Genomic DNA, 20,774 nt, shown 5'->3' on the forward strand with positions numbered 1-20,774 from the left:
GGGGACACAAACGCACAATATTGCCTCCGAGGCCGCAATACAGACATAGTCCAGAAGTGCGTCTGCGTTGTCTCTCCCGGGTAGACAATTTGACTCAGTTTATCTGCATCCTCTGGTGAGATGACTGAGGAGGATAGTAAGGATTTCTGGAAAGTAGAATCCAGCCTAGGAAGTTCTCTCTCCCAGAGAACCTCTTGGGAACGCTCCCGCATCCTCATGTCAACCCGGGTGGCAAGTAGGATGATATCGTCCAGGGTAGATGGCAGATCGCGAATGGCCAGCTAGTCTTTAATTCCAGAAGACAGTCCCTGCCAGAATGTGGCCACCAAAGCCTCATTGTTCCAAGTTAATTCAGCAGCCAGGGTACGGAACTGGATGGCATACTCGCCCACCGAGTTGTCTCCCTGGTGTAGGGTCAGCAAGGATGCAGCAGCCGAAGAAATTCTCCCAGGTTCCTCAAAAATCAAGCGGAAAGTCCGTAAGAAGCACTGCAATTCATGAGTCCCTGATGTTCCCACAGAGTATTAACCCATGTCAGGGCTTTGCCAGTAAGCACAGAGATGATGAAGGTGATCCTGACATCATCAGAAGAGCCCTGGCATGTAGTATGAAGTGGATCTGGCACTGATTTAGAAAACCCCTGCAGGTCATCATGTCTCTGTCATAACTAGGAGGTAGCGACAAGAAGCACAGGGGAGCGGCACTGGTACTGATAGGAAGTGTAGCAGGAGGAACAGCAGAAATGGGTACGGTGACAACTGTGGTTGGAGCAACCGGCCGATGAGCCAAGACGTTCACCGACGGGAGGAGCTGATCTTGGCGTGACTGGATGTCTTGAATCTCGGCCAGCATGGCTTGTGTGGTCAAGGTCTCAGGTTGATCATCGGGGTCCATGGCCTGAGTGTACTGTCACGGTCTGTGGGTATGTGGACCCACTAGGCTGCACCGGAGTAGTGGGGAGGCAGCTGGCCGAACCACAGAGCACCCCAGCAATACAAAGTCACGCACTAGGGTACCTGAATAGTCCAGACAGTGACGGATGCTTTGGCATGGATGGAGGTGGGTGCAGCAGGTTACGCCATACGTGGCAGATGACAGCAGGTGCAGCACGTTGTGCCAGATGTGGCGGATCACACTGGACGAGGAAGGTGGCACTGGACGTGACAGATGACAGCAGGTGCAGCACATTGCGCCAGGCGTGGCGGATCACACTGGACGTGGAAGAATAGCACAGGATATGGCAAACGACAGCAGGTGCAGTGGACACGACTCCAACACTAGTAGGCACAGGAACAGGAACACAGCATGGGATACAGGAACAGGTAACAGGGCACGGGTAACAACTGGAACGGGAAAATACTAAGGGACCATTTGCAAGTCAGACTTGAGATACACTAACAACGCTCAGGCAAGGATCCGAAGGGCAGGGCCTGTGATTAATGTAACCACACACTTCGGCCTTCTTTTCCCGAAAAATAGTTGATGATGATGATTGTTCACATGTGCACGCGCTGGCCCTTTAAGACCGGGCACGAGCGTGCTCGCGCACCCTAGGGGACACAGCGGACCGGAGCGGAAGTGAGCGCTGGCGTTTCCTAGGAAGGAGATGCAAGCCAGCGCTCACTTATCCATGGCTGCGGGCGTCGTGCGGTGAGTAAACCCGACGTCCCGCGGACATGGACGCTACACACAGTATCTAACGCCTTGAAAAAGTCCATATACACAATATACACAGCCTTACCCAGGTCCAGTCTAGAACCTCCTCATAGAAGCTGATCAGATTAATTTGATAAAACCGATGCCTCATAAACTCATGCTGACGCTGTGTTATAAGGTTATTTGCATTGAGATACTCCAGGATATCATCTCCCAAAAAATAGCCTCTCTTACAAAACCTTTACTGGCTATAATTTCCAGGCTTACTTTTTACCCCTTTTTGAATATTAGTACCACATTTGTTACGCGCCAGTCCTGTGGAACAGACCCTGTCACTAGAGAATCTTTAAATATTAGAAATAAGGGCCTGTCTATCACAATATTTAATTCCTACAGAACTTGGGTTTGTTTGCCATCCGACCCCAGAGACTTGCGCATTTTACTGTTTTTAATGCTGCCCTGCACTTCCTTCTGGGTTAAGCAGGTGATATTTAATGAACAATTCACTTTATCCCTAATCATTTCATCTGTCAATGGATTTTACTGTGTTTATACCGTAGAGAAGAAGGCATTTAATAGACTGGCCTTTTCCCTATTATCCTTCACCACTGAAATGTAACTAAACTTTTAAAAAACTTTTGACACGTCATAGTGACATGTCAGAAGTTTTGATTGGGTGGGGGTCTGAGCACTGAGATCCCCACCAAGCGCTAAAACAAAATTGGTAAATGCGCTCAGGTGAGCGCTGTGCTGCTTTGTTTCTTATCGGCTTAACTCAGCTTTCCTCGGAGCGGTGTACTGGCTCAATGGAAAGTACTCTGCTACATAGATATATGCTAGTACATTAAAGTTAAAAAATATAAATAAAAATCCCCCTAAGAGATTAAAAAAAAAGTTAAATTATAAAAAAAAGTAATGTTAAAAAATCTGTAAAAAAAATACACAAAAATGCACACTTTTTACAATTAATAAACTTTACTAAATATAAGTCCCAAAACATGAAATAATATACACATATTTGGTATTGCCACGACCGTAACAAACTGTTCAACAAACGTATAACATTACTTATGATGAACGGTGTATGGTGTAAAAAAAGTCAAATTAAAACTGCAGCGGAATTGCTTTTTTTCTACATTTTTGCCAAAATAAAAATTTAGATAAATTAAACGCTAATGTAAATGTACCAAAAAAATAGTATAAATACAACTTGTCCTGCAAAAAACAAAGTCTCATACAGCTACGTCGATCAAAAAATAAAACAGTTACGAGTGCCGGGATGCAAAGAGGAAAATATGAAAATACCGTTTGGTCCTCAAGGCCAAAATTGGCCGTGCCCTTAAGGGGTTAATTACCATTGTTACTCTTAAACCCAACTTGTCTTGCAAATTTTGCCTGCGGTAGTATCTGTCAATAAAAGTATGTCATTATAATAAAAAAAAAAATGAATGTATATGTATCTCTTGCTCCTGCTTTATAATATTTATAAGTTACTTACCTGTGTGAAAAAACTTCCCTGAAAATCCAAGATTGAAGGTGAAATTTGCAACCTGAGTGCGAAGTAATTTTTGCGTGTTTAGTAACGCCTAGAAGAAATTATAAAAGAATAAAGATAGTAAGACTGAAATGTACTAATTAACACCACTAGTATTACTTTTTTATTTAGAAAAAAATCTGAAAACCATGTTAGAAAAGTATTACAAAATGTAATTATATGAAATAAAAAAATATAATAATTAAAAATAAAAAAGACCACATTTTTGTAATTTATAGCACATGTGCTATAACCCCATATTCTAACAGTACATAGGTATATGCATATACAGTCAATTGTCATGATATTAGCAACTAGATCAGCATGGACATGGGCTAAACTAGTCAAGAAAGTTGCAAGTTACATGCAAATAACTCAACAGTTGCTATTAAACATACATGTGTAAGTTGTTTGATAATTAACCCCTGAATACCAAAGGTATTTTAAACCTTAATGACCGAGCAATTTTTTACGTTTTTCCATCGTCGCATTCAAAGAGCTATAACTTTTTTATTTTTGCGTCGACATAGCTGTATAAGGAGGTTTTTTTTGCAGGACAAGTTGTATTTTATAATAGCACCATTTTGTGGTACATATTATTTATTGATTAAGTTTTTATTAACTTTTTTTAGTGGGGTACTGGAAGAAAAACAGAAATTTCGGCATTTTTTTTTGCGTCTTAATTTTACGCAGTTTACCGTGTGGTATAAATAACATAATAACTTTATTCAGTGGGTCGTTACGATTGCGGCGATACCAAATTTATATGGATGTGTTTAAGTAAAAGCACATTTTTTTTGTGTCGCCATATTTTAAGAGCCATAACTTTTTTATTTTTTGACCGATGCAGCTGTATGAGGGCTTTTTTTTTGCGGGACGACTTGTAGTTTGTATTGGTACCATTTTGGAGTAGATGCAACGGTTTGATCACTTTTTATCAAATTCTTTTGAAGGCAGGATGAACAGAAAACAGCAATTCTGGTGTTGTTTTTTATTATATTTTTTACGGCGTTCACCGTGCGGGTTAAATAATGTAATTGTTTTATAGTTGGGTTCGTTACGGATGTTGCCATATCAAATAGGAGTAACTTTTTAGTTTTTTTGATAAAGTATTTTGTAAGGGGAAAAAGTGTTTTTTTTTCTTGTTTTTCTTTTACTTGGGACATTTATTTATTTATTTCAAACTTTATTTAACTTTTTTTTTTACTTTATTTTTAGTCCCACTAGGACTCTTTACTGTGTAGACTTCTGATCGCTATTATGATACACTGCAATACTTTGGTATTACAGTGTATTGTTGCCGGTCAGTGTAAAACTGACTGGCACCTGTTAGGTCATGCCTCTGGCATGGTCTAACAGGCAATTACTAAAGGCATACCTGGGGGCCTTTGTTAGGCCACCAGGCTGCCATAGAACCCATCGGCACCCCGCGATGCTCGCGGGGATGCCAGTGGGATGAGAGAGGGCGCCCCCTCCCCCTAAAATCGCTCAGATGAGGCGCCTGCTATTGAGCATCGCATCTGAGGGGTTAAATATGATTGGAGAACACTGCTAGTGGTCTCCGATCGTTGCCCTGAAGCCCGAGGCTGTTACTAACAGCCTGGGCTTCAGCAGCACTCCGCACAATGCGGTGAAAGTTCTTCTGAATTGCCGACGTGGAAACGCATCGCTTCAGAAGAACTACCCTGAACGGCCGACGTAAAAACACTATTCGCTGGTCGTTAAGGGGTTAAATTGAAGCTGTCTTTCTACAAATAGTCTGTGTGTAGCCACAACCATGGCAGGCTCCTGCTTATAAGCAAAAATAATTAGCAGGTAAAGCACTGCAATGCACCTTAGGATATTTTCAGACAATGGATTTTTCGGTCTGAAAAATCCATTGTAGATTTGCCCTTGAAATTCTGCCGCAGTATTGCAGTTGAATTGCCACAGATCCAAATGCAGATTAGCCTCTTTCAAAGAGGCTAACCTGTGTGTGGCTACCTAATGTGATTTTCGCATGGAAACGCCATGACGCCCAAAACATTGTGCATTGGCAGTGGACTTTATTCAATAAAAATACCATTAATTGTCTCTAACAACCCCTCAATGCTATCTCTACCATTTGACGATGACTACTTTATAACTCATGAGAGAGGGTCTTTTGTGACCTGCTCGAAAAGATCATTCAGATATGCTGCTGTCCACCCCTGTTGTGCAGTAAACTAGAAGAATGTCTCTAAGAAACAGAATTGCTAAACCAGGATTGGAATGGCTGACCAGAGTACAAGAAAATCTACCGGTGGGACCAGGCTCTGACAAAATAATCGTTCAGCATATTGTAACTATTTCTTATAATTTGTTTTACAAATCACCTACTGAATTAGACGTTATTAAAAATACATCCTTTGTGTGCAATCATAACAAAGATTATTACGTAATTAAAAATGGACATGCATATGTTCGGTATAGCTGAAGGGTGGACCCTCATCGTCATTTCCTCTGGTAGGCCCATGGAACGCCAGTCGTATGCTGGGTTTAACTGGGTTACACCATTGTATATAGTTTTTATTTAATAATCTTCATATAATATATTTGTGAATTAGACTTTTATTTATTTAAATAGAGCAATGGATGTGGACAAGTAAGGCTATGTTCACACGGAGTATTTTGGGGGAGGAATATCTGCCTCAAAATTCCGTTTGGAACTTTGAGGCAGATTTTCCTCTCCCTGCACGCCGATTTTCGCGGTGATTTTCGCGCCGTTTTTCGCCCGCGGGCATAAAACAGCGCGAAATACGCTTTCTCTGCCTCCCATTGAAGTCAATGGGAGGTCAGAGGCGGAAGCGCCCGAAGATAGGGCATGTCGCTTCTTTTTCCCGCGAGGCAGTTTTACTGCTCGCGGGAAAAAGACGCCGACGCCTCCCATTGAAATCAATAGGAGGCATTCTCGGGCCGTTTTTGCCGAGTTTTGCGACGCGGTTTCCGCGTCAAAAAACTCGACAAAATACCCCGTGTGAACATAGCCTAATGTGGTCTAGGGTTCAATACTGTACTTTTCACGTTACAGTCGCAAAACCTCCCTTATGCAGGAAACCGTAACATAAAGATAAAAGAACAATGGCTTAAAAGGAGCTGCCCAACTATTTGATGCAGAATGAACACATTGTGCACTTTGTAATATTGCCAGCCTAGGTCTACTCAAGAAATGTTTTTTCTGATCATATTTTTTGGATTAGTACATTACACATCTCTCCTACAAAATATAGTTAAAGTGTATTGTACAATCAAAGTTATTTTTGTTACTATATATTGTTGTTACTACGATACATATTGCAATAGTTCCCAAGAATCTTTGCATTTTCCTTTTCACTTGTGAGAGATGTTTTTCTTTCTTTCTTTTTTTGCCTCTTAGTCTGTAACAGAAACTCTGCCAAAATATTTCAAGTGCTGTAAATTTTCACGTGAAATCACTGGCGCCAACTGAGAAAGAACATAAGCTTGCACACTTTATAATTTTTCAAATTTCAAGACAAAAACAATATTATATTCATGCTGTGAATTTTTGTGAAATAGTTAAAGATATTTAAATAAATAATTATATAAGGCAAATTACTTGTCTGTCTGTCTGTCCGTCCGTCTATCTATCTATCTATCTATCTATCTATCTATCTATCTATCTATCTATCTATCTATCTATCTATCTATCTATCTATCTATCTATATTTCTATCTATCATCTATCTTTGCAACTATGATTAATATATTGCACAGAGGCTTAACTATCTGGCTTCTTGCAATTGCTGTAAAATGCAATTAGAATGTAAGATAAGGTGGACCCATACATTCATTATATATTTCATGATTGTCAAAATATATTATCTCTTTTTTTAGACAAATTTGCTAAACTTCTGTTATCCCACAATCATGTGGAGTTCTGAATGTTCTAGATTCATGGTGTTAACTCACTATATAACACTAGCTATGTTTCATTAAGTCACACACACTGTTGATTGTATCTACCGTGCCTGTTTAATTCAAGCAGTTTACTGTGGTGTTCATCTGGTTGTTATTACAATATTAACACCATAAGTATAAATTTAACATTGTATATACCATAAACTGACCAGCTGTAATGACCAGGGGGTAGGGAAACGGAAAAGTGAGCCCTAATCTACCCGCCACTCTGTCCCTGCCTACTTGCAACGACCCGCCCTAGGCAACGGGGTACAACTGGGCGGCGGTCCCTGCACTCAGTAAGTGCACGACAAACACGACAAACATACAAGGGAATACAAGCAAGGGAAAGGGGCAGTTGCCCACGGCAACACCGTGAGCAACCAGAGTGGTGAACGAGCCGAGTCAAGCCAGGAGTTTGCGAGGTACCAAACGAAGAGCAGAAGAGTAGTCAGTAAGCCAGGGTCAGTATGGAGCAGGAACAAAATAGAAGGAGCTGTAGCTGGGCCAGGAAACCACACGAAAAAGAATAACAAGCAAGGAGGAACAGGAAATGCAGGTATAAATAGACAGAGGGCGGGAGCTAGCTGAGTCTGGCCAGGCTGCGATAGGCTCTCCCACTCCTAAGCCTGCCAGCCTGAGTGGTGGAAGCTGGAGTCAGTCTCAGGGATGTAGATTCAGGTGCTGACTGATTAATTAAGGGAGTTAACCCCGAAGTTGTGCCTGGCAGATCCTTTACACCAGCCTTACTTTTTCTTGAATTTGGTTATGGACTCCAATTTCTTATTAAATAAATTCAATACAATATTGCAATGCTGCAAATCACATTACAACCACTGGGTGGCCATACATATTGCATATACATCTCGTGACAGACTATCGGAAAATCATAGAAAAGGTAAGAAAGGACCTATCTCTATGCTGCTTTGCAGCCTTTTCAGCCCAGATAATACATGCAAAGTTGGGGGTAACTCACACCTTTCATGTTAGACCCACTTACTGCAGGAGAGTTAACTTTATGATCTATCTATTTTTCATGAATTAGAATAAAAGTTATTTTTTAATTAATTTCTTTACCATTGCCGATTAATGTAACCCCACACTTCGGCCTCCTTTTCCCTTTTCCTGAAAATATTTTGTGTGGTTTCTTCTATTGCTTACTTCTACAATTTAGGAGGGTTATAACCACTCTAAGGCTGGGTTCACACACCCTATTTACGGACGTAATTCGGGTGTTTTAGCCTCGAATTACATCCGAAAATACGGCTCCAAAGCGTCGGCACACATATGCCCATTCATTTGAATGGGCTTTACGATGTACTGTGCGGACGGTCATTTTTTTTACGCGCCGCTGTCAAAAGACGGCGCGTAAAAAAGACGCCCGCGTCAAAGAAGTGCATGTCACTTCTTGAGACGTAATTGGAGCCGTTTTCCATTGACTCCATGGAAAAACAGCTCTAATTACGTCCGTAATGAACGCAACGAAAAGCGCCTGTACATGCCATTACGTCTGAAATTCCGGAGCTGTTTTCTCCTGAAAACAGCTCCGTAATTTCAGCCGTAACGGAGGCTGCCGTGTGAACATACCCTAATACTAATACTACAATTTACTAACATAAATACCTGTGTCGCTTAAAAAGTACAAAAACAGAAAAAAAACTAAGTTCCCCTTTGTCCAGATTACTTTTCAAATCCCTTTGCTTCATTCTAACATATTTTTTTATTCCATATAAAATAATTTACTGTACCTTCAACAGTATTGAATTTTTTTTTCACGAATTAGATTCTAATTTAGATTCTAATTTATAACATTTCCATGTGCTGGTCACTAGAGGGAGCAATTCCCAAAATTGCAGCATTGGCATGTGGTAAAGCAACCTCATTGCTTTATGCTGAAAATTTGGGGTAGACACACTCGCTCTAGTGTCTTCACACAATCCCCCCTCCATTATTCTGTGCCAGGAGAAGGAGGGGGTTGAATCTTCAAACCTCCTACACTGTGCGCCGCCATTTTCTGAGCGAATGCACAGTGTAGGAGGATTAGATACAGTGGTAATCAGACAGTATAACACGAACATACACGAACATAATACACACATGACATACACAAACATAACTTACCTGCTCCTGCCGCTGCTGCCGCCTCCGATCCTATACATTGCATCTTCGCTGCCTTGAACATATGGCCGGAAGCCGCAAACAGAAGTCGTCATCTTACTCTCTGGCCGCGGCTTCCGGTCCACATTAAAATGGCGCCGGATTTTGCTCTGCCAAAGACCTTCCTTTTTGTCTGTGTGGGAGCGGCGCATGCGCCGTTCCCACACAGGCGGCGTACGCTATAGTGAATGGAACGGCTCCCGTTCGCATTCTCTATGTGGATGTGTGTGCCGTATTCCATTTCTGTATGTGTCGTTAATCGACACATACAGAGATGAAAAAAAATGGCAGCCCCCATAGAGAAGTAAAATAAGAAAAAAGTAAAAAGTACGACACAAGAACACAAATAAATAAAATGTATTTTAAAAACATACTAAAAGCAATATTATACATAAAAAAAAAAAAAAATTGTGACACCTTCCCTTTAATATGTTGCTGCCTCTTTTTCAAGTGACCAAAGGTAATTGGACAATTATCTCAAAAGCTATTTATTGGGCTGCATGGGCTATTCCCTCATTAATCCAGCATCAATCAAGCGTTAAAAGGTCTGGAGTTGATTCCAGGTGTGGCATTTGCATTTGGAAGCTGTTGCTTGTGAACCCACAAGGAGCTCGCAGTGAAAGTGAAACAGACCATCGTTAGGCTGAAAAAAATGAAGAAATTCATCAGAGAAAGCACAAATGTTAGGAGTGACCAAATCAACAGTTCGGTACATTCTTGAAAATAAAGAGCGCACTGGTTATCTCGTGAACTCCAAAACACCTGGACGTCCACGGAAGACAACATTGGTGGATGATCACAGAATCCTTTCCATGATGAAGAAAAATCCCTTCAAAACATCTACCCAAGTGAAGAACACTCTCCTGGAAGTAGGTGCATCAGTATCTAAGTTTACCATAAAGAGAAGACTTCATTAGAGCAAATACAGAGGGTTCACCACAAGGTGCAAACCATTAATCAGCCTCAAAAATAGAAAGGCCAGATTAGACTTTGCCAAACAACATGTAAAGAAGCCAGCCCAGTTCTGGAACAGCATTCTTTGGACAGATGAAACTAAGATCAACCTATACCAGAATGATGGGAGGAAAAAAGTATGGGGAAGGCTTGGAACGGCTCATGATCCAAAGCACACCACATCCTCTGTAAAACATGGTGGAGGCAGTGTGATGGCATGGGCATGCATAGATGCCAAAGGCACTGGGTCGCTAGTGTTTATTGATGATGTGACTGAAGACAGAAGCAGCCGGATGAATTCTGAAGTGTTCAGGGATTTACTTTCTGCTCAGATTCAACCAAATGCAGCAAGGTTGATTGGACGTCGCTTCACAATACAGATGGACAATGACCCAAAACATACTGTGAGAGCAACCCAGGAGTTTTTTAAGGCAAAGAAGTGGAATATTCTGCAATAGCCAAGTCAATCGCCAGATCTCAACCCGATCGAGCTGCATTTCACTTGCTTAAGACAAAACTTAAGGCAGAAAGACCCACAAACAAGCAACAACTGAAGATCGCTGCAGTAAAGGCCGGGCAAAGCATCACAAAGGAGGAAACCCAGCGTTTGGTGATGGCCATGGGTTCCAGACTTCAGACAGTCATTGCCTGCAAAGTATTCTCTACAAAGTATTAAAAAAAACACAATTTTATTTATGGTAATGTTAATTTGTCTAATTACTTTTGAGCCCTTAAAATGAGGAGGCTGTGTAGAAAAATGGTTGCAATTCCTAAATGTATCACAGGATATTTTTGTTCAACCTCTTGAATTAAACCTGAAAGTCTACACTTCAATTGCATCTCAGTTGTTTCATTTCAAATCCAATGTGGTGGCATGCAGAGCCCAAATCATGAAGATTGTGTCACTGTCCAAGTAATTCTGGACCTAACTGTATGGTAAAAACATGTTAATATTTATTAAATGGTAATTATCTAAACAGATGTCATTTGGCATGTGTCATCTAAGCTCCTACTTCAGCAGTAGTTAAAAATTATGCATCACGTGACCTAGACAAAATTACAAAAAAAAAAACACATATTTATGCATTTCCTAAGTGAATTTATCAAGGCCAGATCATGAATAGTGTCCTATAGGCTTTTCATCAATGTGAAATGATGTTATGACTGCACGGTTTCTTTAAGAACAGTTCCAGTTTTAAGGCTATCGAGGCTAAATAATATTTAAAATCTCTGGTTTTGTATTTTTGCAATATTTAATATTGCACACTGACAGAACTTTATTTTCATCATGAATTACAAAAATATATAAAAACGGATTAAATTTTCATTTTGATGGAAAGTCTTGGCCTACCATTCATTTTAATAAATGTAAAAAACATAACTCAAAGGAATTGCTTTCATGCCTAGGCTCATACAGAGGGGAAGCAATTGGGCACATTGCTGTATTTGATTACATGCTAATGTGTATTAGATACACTATGATTGGGAATGTTCAGAAGCCTTAGCTTGTTAAGGGTGTCTGACAAGTAGGCTAAAACATACTTTAAATATTTTATTAATTAGAATGCAGCCTATAAACTGTAGAAGTATGGAACACCTCACTAACACTTTAATGAATGCAGTTACTGAATCATTTCATTGCTTAATATTTAGATTCTACATCAGAATAAAACACTTAAAGCTAATTGCTTGTGATGGTTCAGTAAAAGTTGGCTTTAATATTTTATTAATTTACCCTTTGCTCTGTCACTTAAGGGTTTTAGGATGTCATGTCTAAAATGTCATTTTATCTACTGTGTAAATGCTGCATATTAATTCATGTCCTTACTTGTTTGTGGGTCAAGATGGTATGACTGTATTTCTCTTAATTGGTGAATCTATTTCATCGGATTGATCTTTTGTAACAATGTTGTGGCTAATTACGGCAGAACCCTTCATTTACATTCTATACTTTCTAGGGCCATTTCTCTGCAAGCATTTCATGTCTAATAGAAAGTAATTTACTTTTCTTTATTAAGTGCATTAAAACTTCATGCCTTGGCTATCAGTGACAATACATATTCGATTCTTTTCAAATTGAATGTGCCAAGACATTTTGCTGTGCCATATTAGTTTTATTTATGTGCCATGCTCCAAATTGTTAGCTGCTAATGAGACTTCAGCACTTACTGCTCTAGGGCCAAACACTAACCTCATTTTAATGAGTTCATTATTTGCTGTCTTCAGAACGAAGGACAACAAATTTTCCTTTTAATTAAAGGTCAAACGAACTCTGGGTTTGGAAAGCGAGCAGGCTCTAACACTTGAAGAAAACAGAGTTATGTCTCTTCTGTCAAAAATGGTAATTTTCAGTATTAAACTAGACGATTTGAAATCTATGATCCCTCTGAGACCTGCGGGTTTACACCTGACCATAATCACACCATGTTTCCGACAATACTCATTTTGTAGCCATCATTACTATAGTTTGCCCTTTAATTTATTGATGGAGTAAAAAGTTATGAGATTTTAAAGTTGCATTTTACTATCATTAGTAGTAAACAGAACCCCTTGAGGCACTTAGAATATGAAATTACAAGAATATAAGCTTAAGTATTGCTCAATTTTACATTGGCTTCTTAAACTATTTCTCTCAGTGCTTCAGAAAAGTGAGCATATGTAAAGTTACTACAATTTTCAGAGAAAAGTCAATCATTACTATAGAGACCTGCTGTGTGACAGCAGAGAGAACTGAACTAGAACGCAATCTACAAAGTATACTAATTTCTTTTTGCAGAACTCTTGGCTTTCTATCAGGGCTAGTTATTGGTCTATTCTACTTATATATACCCTTATTTAGTTCTTGGGGGACTCAATCTCATATGACAAGCATTCATATGTATAAAAATTAGAAAATAAAATGTGAATGTGTAATGCAACCACTATAGAACTAACCCATTAAAAAAATGAATTGCCTTATTTACGTGAAACCGGTTGTCTCATTTGTCAAAAGCTAATCAAAGACGGGGGAAGAGGAGACTTTCTACTGCAAGCCGTCAACATCCGCTGTTCTTGGTGTTTACTTTTTTTTTAAGCATGATTGATTGATTCAAGCCACTGCAGAAAGACACCCTATATGCTTGGTTAAATAATAGAGGAAATTCTCAAACAAGGGACAACCTGTCCCAAATAACCATACCTTAATAAAGCAGATTAGTCACCTAGAAGCCTGACTATGGAGCAAAATGCACTCTGTGTTTTGCTGTACAGTGGCCTTGTTACGGCACCATATTAGAACACTTCCATAATATGACATGAAATGGAACGTACCACCAATGGAGGATCATCATAGGGTATATTGGGCGTCCGCCCGGGGCCTGATGCTCCCGGGGGGCCCATGGCCGCCCAAAGTACAATGTAGTTTTGTCGCATTATTGCCGTGATTTCACTGCGAATCGCGGTAAAAACCACGATTAAACGGCATTGTATATGTCCTGCAAAGTACCTTTAGACATAAGGTCACATGACCTCATCTCTGAAGTTCTTACTACTGTTTAGAGATCTGCTGGTCACATGACTGCTGGTCCATGAGCAGCAGCAGCAGCAAGACTCCACAGAGAAGACTGAGGTGAGCTGCTATGTAAGTATAAGGGGATGGATTTGTTTAAGAGGTCTGTATTTAGGGGGTCTGGTGTGGCGACTGTATTTAGAGGGTCTGGTTTGGGGACTGTATTTAGGGAGTCTGGTCCGTATTTAGGAAGTTTGGTGTCTGTATTAGTTTAAGGGGTCTGGGGTCTGCATTTAAGGTGTCTGAGTTCTGTATTAGTTTAAGGGGTTTAGGGTCTGTATAATTAGGGGTCTGTGTTAGTTTAAGGGGTCTGGGGTCTGTATTAAGGGGGTCTGTATTAGTTTGACATCTGGGGTCTGTATTAGTTTATGGAGTCTATTTAGGGGGCCTGTTCTAGGGTCTCTATTAGTTTAGGGGTCTGTATTACTTAAGGGAGTCAGGTCTGGTGTCATTATTAGTGTAGAGGGTCAGGTCTGGGGTCTGTATTTAGGGAGTCTGTATTAGTTTGAGGTCTGGGGTCTGTATTTAGGGGGTCTGTATTTAGGGGTCTGGAGTCTGTATTAGTTTATGGGGTCTGTATTTAGGGGGCCTGGTCTAGAGTCTGTATTAGTTTAGGGGTCTTTATTTAGGGGTCTGTATTTAGTGGTTTGGTCTGGGGTCTGTATTAGATTAGGGGGTCTGGTCTGGGGTCTGTATTACTTAAGGGAGTCAGGTCTGGGTCATTATTAGTGTAGGGGGTCAGGTCTAGGGTCTGTATTAGTTTGAGGTCTGTATTTAGGGGGTCTGTATTTAGGGGTCTAGGGTCTGTATTAGTTTAGGGGTCTTTATTTAGGGGGTCTGTATTAGTTTAGGGGGTCTGGTCTGGGGTCTGTATTAAGGGAGTCAGGTTTGGGGTCATTATTAGTGTAGAGGGTCGGGTCAGGGGTCTGTATTTAGGGGTCCTGTCTGAGGACTGTATTTATTTAGGGTACTTTTTCTGTGGTCTGTATTTGTTTAGGGGGTGTCTGGTCTGGGGACTGCAATAGTTTAGAAGGTCTGGGTCTGTATGTATTCTATGATCTAGTCTGGGGTACAAATTTATTGGTCTGAGTAAAAGGGGTTGTGTGGGCACATTGATAGGTCATCAGTATAAAAAACGGTCCGTGCCCGGACAACCCCTTTAATGTATGGTTCTGAGCCTTGGTGTCTAAATTTGTGTGTTTCTATAGAGGCTAGAAATGGCTGCATATGTGATGGGCAAAGCTGTCTCAACAGGAGAAGTCACCATAACGGTCTGCGTCAGATGGAGAAGAAAGGAAAACGACTCCCATCAGAGAAGACATCACCTGTGAGTCACTGGATCTATAGGGGATCTGTCCCCTCTCCTGGCATGTCTGTTGTAGGAAATCCTTCTATTCTATATATCTTTGTGTACCAAGGACTAATAGACAAATGTGTGTTACCATTCCCATTGTCAAGAGGAAGTGTGATACTGTCAGCGATGGTTGGAGACTATCAGTATGTTGGGACACAGCCCTTTGACAAGGGGAATTGTAACACCCATTTGTCAATGCTCGCACAAAAAGGTGGTGTTCACTATAGACACGACAGAGCGGCGGTGGGGAAGGGGGGCCCAAGTTTGGGGAACAGCCCAGGGCCTATGGTCTACTTCATCCGCTACTGTGTGCCACCATTTTTTTTCTGCCACTCATACAGGGGTACAGCAGGACCCATAGACTTCTATAAGTGTCATATTATGGCTCAATACTTGTACAAAGCCATAATATGGCTATGTGTATGAGCTCTAATATATACTTTTACTATATTGCTTTTAAAAGGACCAGTCTTCATGATTTATTGCTATTTAGTTCTTATATGTTTGACTATTGAGATAATTTTTGTTGTAAAGAGTAGAGAAGAATAAGGACAATACTATAATGTATTTTCAGCTCATTTATTTTTTATTTTTTATTAATTGTTTACAAAACCAGAAGCTGTTAAAAAAAAAATTGAAAAACCCTATGAGAGAGACAAAGTGAGTTGATTTGTTCTGCAATTTTAATTGGTTGAAAACTTTTTTTAGGTGCCATACTTTCAATTTATAAGCAGCTTTAAAAAAAATTACAGCTGGAATCTAAGGGAAATACAGTATCTCCCAAAATAAGCATCATGGTTTGCTCATTATTTATAGGAAAGTACTGTATTTTTTCCGTTTTATTAGTTTTATTATAAAGAGAATGATGATTCACAGGAGTAATGGTTTGTAGACAGCAAAAAACTTGCACTATTAAGACCCATGCACACATCCATAGTTTTTATCTGCAATTACGGATCCGTAATTGCGGATAAAATACTGACACATTAATTTTTATCGGCCACGGACACCTTCCCGTATATTTACGGGTGTGTCTCTGGGTCGTAGAAATAAGCTGCAAAAAATAGGACATGTCCTAATTTTCGCATTTAAGGACCGTGTTCCTATACTTATTACTGTGAACACGGTCCGCAAATGCGGATGACACTCCACGGGCGGTCCGTACAGTATTTAATATATAGTATTTAAATACTGCACGGACGTGTGCATGGGGCCTTACCTTGTGAACTGTTTCATGAGATGAGAGGGAGTAGGAATGCTGACTCGAATTGACTAAATAATAATTGACAATGTGCGGCCCGCATATTTATTTTTTACTTATATTTTATATATATATATATATATATATATATATATATATATATATATATATATATAATTGTAGACGTTTTCATAATGTAAGTGTTCATAATATAAGCCACACAGTATCTTCATAGAAGGTCATAAATAGGACAATGGTCATGGTTGCTTCTGCAATTTACTCACATTACCATTTTAAAGAGTTCCATACAACTCATTTCATAGTGCTCTGTAATGCAGCTATTGGCAGGGCAGGTTAGGTTTAATTGTTCAAATTGCCTTTGCTGTGCATTTCTAGGATCCAATAATTTTCATTTTGCTTTTCAAAGCTGCACAGATACTATTAAAATTGAAGTTGAATCCTGGATTTCTGCTACATATAGGCAGCCCAGTAAAAATGATATAAAAACATATAAACACATAAAATGCCTCTGTGAATAACATTTTATTTTGATACTTCCCTTATAAACATTTTATAGCAATGACAATATAAATGGCAGGTTCTTTATTCTATAGATATAATGGCAGAATTCAACCTGTTTTTTTAAAAAAAAACATACAGTAAAATAAGATTGTAGTTTATATATAAGTGCATTAAAGTGTTATTTACATCACACAAAATGATGGCATATTGCTAGAATATGCTATCACCTTCTGATCTGTGAGGTCAGACTGCGGGGACTTCCACCAATCCTGAGACTGAGGGGTCCACAGTGTTGATATAGCCCTTTCATTATCATGATCTGTGGCGTTCCCACTGATATGCCATCAATTTCTGTGATGGGAATAATCCTTCAAATATCAGTAATATATGCGATAGATAGATAGATAGATAGATAGATAGATAGATAGATAGATAGATAGATAGATAGATAGATAGATAGATAGATAGATAGATAGATAGATAGATAGATAGGAATGGAAAGTGGCAGAGGCAAGAGGGAGGGAAAGAATAAGATGGAACCTGTCATGGGCTGTGAAACGGCAGGGGGAGATAGTAGGTGGGCAGGAACTTTTTCGTGGGACATAGGGGAGACACTAAGTGGCAGGGTAGTGTGGGAAAGGGGTGAGGGACACAAAGTGGAAGGGGGTAACAGAACATGGCAGAAGCAGGAGGGAATGAAATGCAACCAGCAATAAATTTGCAGCTGCTTCCATGCTCTGTCAATGGGGCGTGAGACATTTATGATGGTTTTGTCATGTGAAACAAAATTCCCCTCCTGAATGTTTTTGCAATTTCTTGGCATTAAATAATAACTTGTTTGGGGTGAAAACGCAGCATTCAGTAAGAATCCTGAACCCTGTGAAAACATTTGTTCATCTTTGTCAGACAACATAAATTATTAAATGATAAAATAATTGCATTCCTCCTTTAGATTGTAAACTTACAGGCAGGGTCCTCTGACCTTTTGTCTCGTTGTCATATTCTATGCTTACTGCAGAATATATTGGTATTATACAGTGAAACCTCACCAAAATATCACCTCATTGAGAAGACCACCACTTTATATAGACCTGCTTTTCATCATATCCTTTGTATTGGCTGACTTATTTGAGAGGACCACCCCCCTAGAAGAATGTTTTGCTATGTCATTTTGGGTGGTCGTCTCAAAGAGGGTTCCCTGCATATAAAAAAAAGTTGTTATTATTACTGATAGGTGTAGGTCCCACCTCTGGGACCCTCGTCTATCGGGATAAATGTGGTCTGCTGTAAATTTTAAAGATTGTGACCCAGGAGTCCTATACTGGAGTCTTCTTATGTGGCATGGGGGTCTTTAAATCCCTCAGGCACCAGGGCCAAAGTTCTACTTCTTTCCCTACCACTGATATTGTAGTGTTTTTTTCTTTTCCCCCCACTTTTCCTTATTCAGTATTTCTCCTTTTTTTTCTTTCCTCAGTTTATAACACTGATGCTTTGTGTCTTATTACATCGACGTCCACAACAAGTATTTATAATTAAGCCTTGCTTGGGGGTTTCTAGAAAATAAATATTTTTTCCCTTCATCTCCGGCTCCCTTATCACCTGGTATAAGACTTTCTAACAATAGCGTAGCTCTCATACAAGAGGTAGGAATAAAAAAAGGTCAAATCAGTTACTACCAATCAATTCTTGAGCCAAATTCCTATCTACCAACCTGCAGGAAAAAGCAAATCCGATTTTTTTTTTCTTATTTTAATTTCACAGTCTATGAAAATAAATCTATGTAGGAAATACAGAAAATTGATTGAAGTACTTTGCTAAATTGCAACCTGTTATTGCATTGTTGTTAAATTCAAGAAAGATCTCCATTTTCATTTTAGATAAAAGTAATCATTTTAAAAGCTTCATAGTCCTTTGCCAATAATAATAATAATGATAATAATAATAATAATAATAATAGTGATACGCATATTACAATGATGAGAATGCTTTTAACGATAACAATAACAATACAACTGGAATGATTTGGCCCTATCTGTAAAATTAAGCAGCATACAAACTTTACTTTAATATGTAGACTTAAATTTGATGCAAACCTACTGTAAATATGCTTTTATCAAGGTCTAATCAGGTCCCAATGACATGTGCCAATTCGTATGTAGACTCAATGGAGTTGGCAATAAAAATTCAGGACCCTATTTTTTTTCACTTAAAAGGGCATTCCTATTATATAATATTATAGACTATTGCTACAATATGTCATAACATTATAATTGGTAGAGGTCCAGGAAATCGGACCCCCATCGATCAGTAGGTGATAGGGTATTCTAGCGATATGCCTTCACTGACTTTAGTGGGAAAACCTCTAAATAGGGGTTGTTTTACTTAGACAACACTTGTCCATACATATGCCCTATGGAGCCTATTGACGTCATGAAGGGGGTCGCCTCTATGACCTAGACCACCGAATAAACTGCGACTCTTGCTCCTGCATTTGAATTACTGCATTTAATACTACAGTTCCCATGCAGCAACCACTGCCGGTTAAATATATAGCTAACAGCAACTTCTAACGGCAAAATCAGCTCTTTGCCAGGGCTATGTGGAGACAAACTAGCCAATCACTGCAGTGGCTTCAATTTGAAAAGGAATTGCCTTCGTGAGACAACATCTTTAACCCCTTCCCGCAAAGTGACGTGTCTGGTACGTTGGTATTGCAAGTAACTTACTGCAATCCGACATACCAGTCACATCCTGAAGATGAAGCGGGCACAGGAGATGTGCTCGCGTTATCTTTAGCAGGTGTCATCTGTAATATACATACGTAGTTCAGTGTATTGTATAGGGGATCAGAAGATCAGATCTCCAAGTCCCCAAGTAAATGTAAAAAAAATAATTAAGAAAAATAAATAAATAAACAGTGAACAATGAAAACAATAATCGCCCTGTTTCCCTGATCAAGTCCTTTATATTTGAACAAAAATGAAAAATACTATACATAAAATAGGTATTGCCGCGTTCAATACGGCCTGAGCTATAAAAATATCACATTATTTTTTACCGCACGGTGAACACTGTCATTTTTTTTAAATAAAAAACAATGACAGCATTTCTTTTTCTTTTTTTGGTGATCTTGTCTCAAAAAAAATGTTCTGAAAAGTGATCAAAAAGTCGCAAGTACCCCCAAAATGGTATCCATAAAAACTACAATTCGTTATGCAAAAAACAAGCCCTCCCACATCGATATGAACTGAAAAATAAAAAAGTTATGGCTGTCAGAATATGGCAACACTAAAATATGTTTGTTTTTTTTTAGAAAAGTGTATTTTTATTTTGTGAAAGTAGTAAAACATAAAAAAATTATAAAAATTTGGTATCGCTGCAATCGTATCAACCCACAGAATAAAGTTAACCACTGTAAAAAAAAAAAAAAAAACAGTGCTAGAATTACTGTTTTTTTATTTCCTTGTCTCCCAAAAAATGGAATAAATAGCGATAAACAAAAAATCGCATGTACCCCAAAATGGAACCAATAAAATTTACAGCTCGTTCCACAAAAAACAAGCACTCTCCGTCAACAGAAAAATAAAACGTTATGACTCTCAAAACGCAATAATGCTAAATTATGCTAAATGACAGCCCAGACTAATTTTTTAGGTCCAGTAGTTTTTCACTAAAAAAAACCCCACATCATAATTTGCTAGTCCCCACAGATGGACCCCATAGATGCAGCGGAGATGAGGAAACTTTAGGGCCTTGTGCTGCTTATAGAGCTAGTGAAGAAGTACTCTGCCCAGCTTACATATACCCTGATGTACTCCGCACAGCTTACATATACCCTGATGTACTCCGCACAGTTTACATATACCCTGATGTACTCCGCACAGATTACATATGCCCCACATTATAAGCTGAAA

The 20,774-nt window shown here is 39.3% G+C and overlaps 1 protein-coding gene across 2 annotated transcripts in view; it reads right to left on the minus strand.

Annotated features, from left to right (window-relative positions):
* The window catches only part of LOC142738165 (bifunctional heparan sulfate N-deacetylase/N-sulfotransferase 4-like), a 323,501-nt gene that overhangs the window by 204,235 nt on the left and 98,492 nt on the right, over positions 1–20,774 (minus strand). For both annotated transcript variants that reach the window (XR_012880590.1, XM_075849743.1), the window contains exon 3: positions 3,155–3,242. Coding sequence is in view for 1 of the 2 variants with exons in the window: in XM_075849743.1 (XP_075705858.1) it covers positions 3,155–3,242 (88 nt within the window). In the remaining variant the exon portion in view is untranslated. The remainder of the gene's footprint in view (positions 1–3,154; positions 3,243–20,774) is intronic.

Source organism: Rhinoderma darwinii, chromosome 1, assembly GCF_050947455.1.
Source record: "Rhinoderma darwinii isolate aRhiDar2 chromosome 1, aRhiDar2.hap1, whole genome shotgun sequence".
Lineage (NCBI taxonomy): Eukaryota > Metazoa > Chordata > Amphibia > Anura > Rhinodermatidae > Rhinoderma > Rhinoderma darwinii.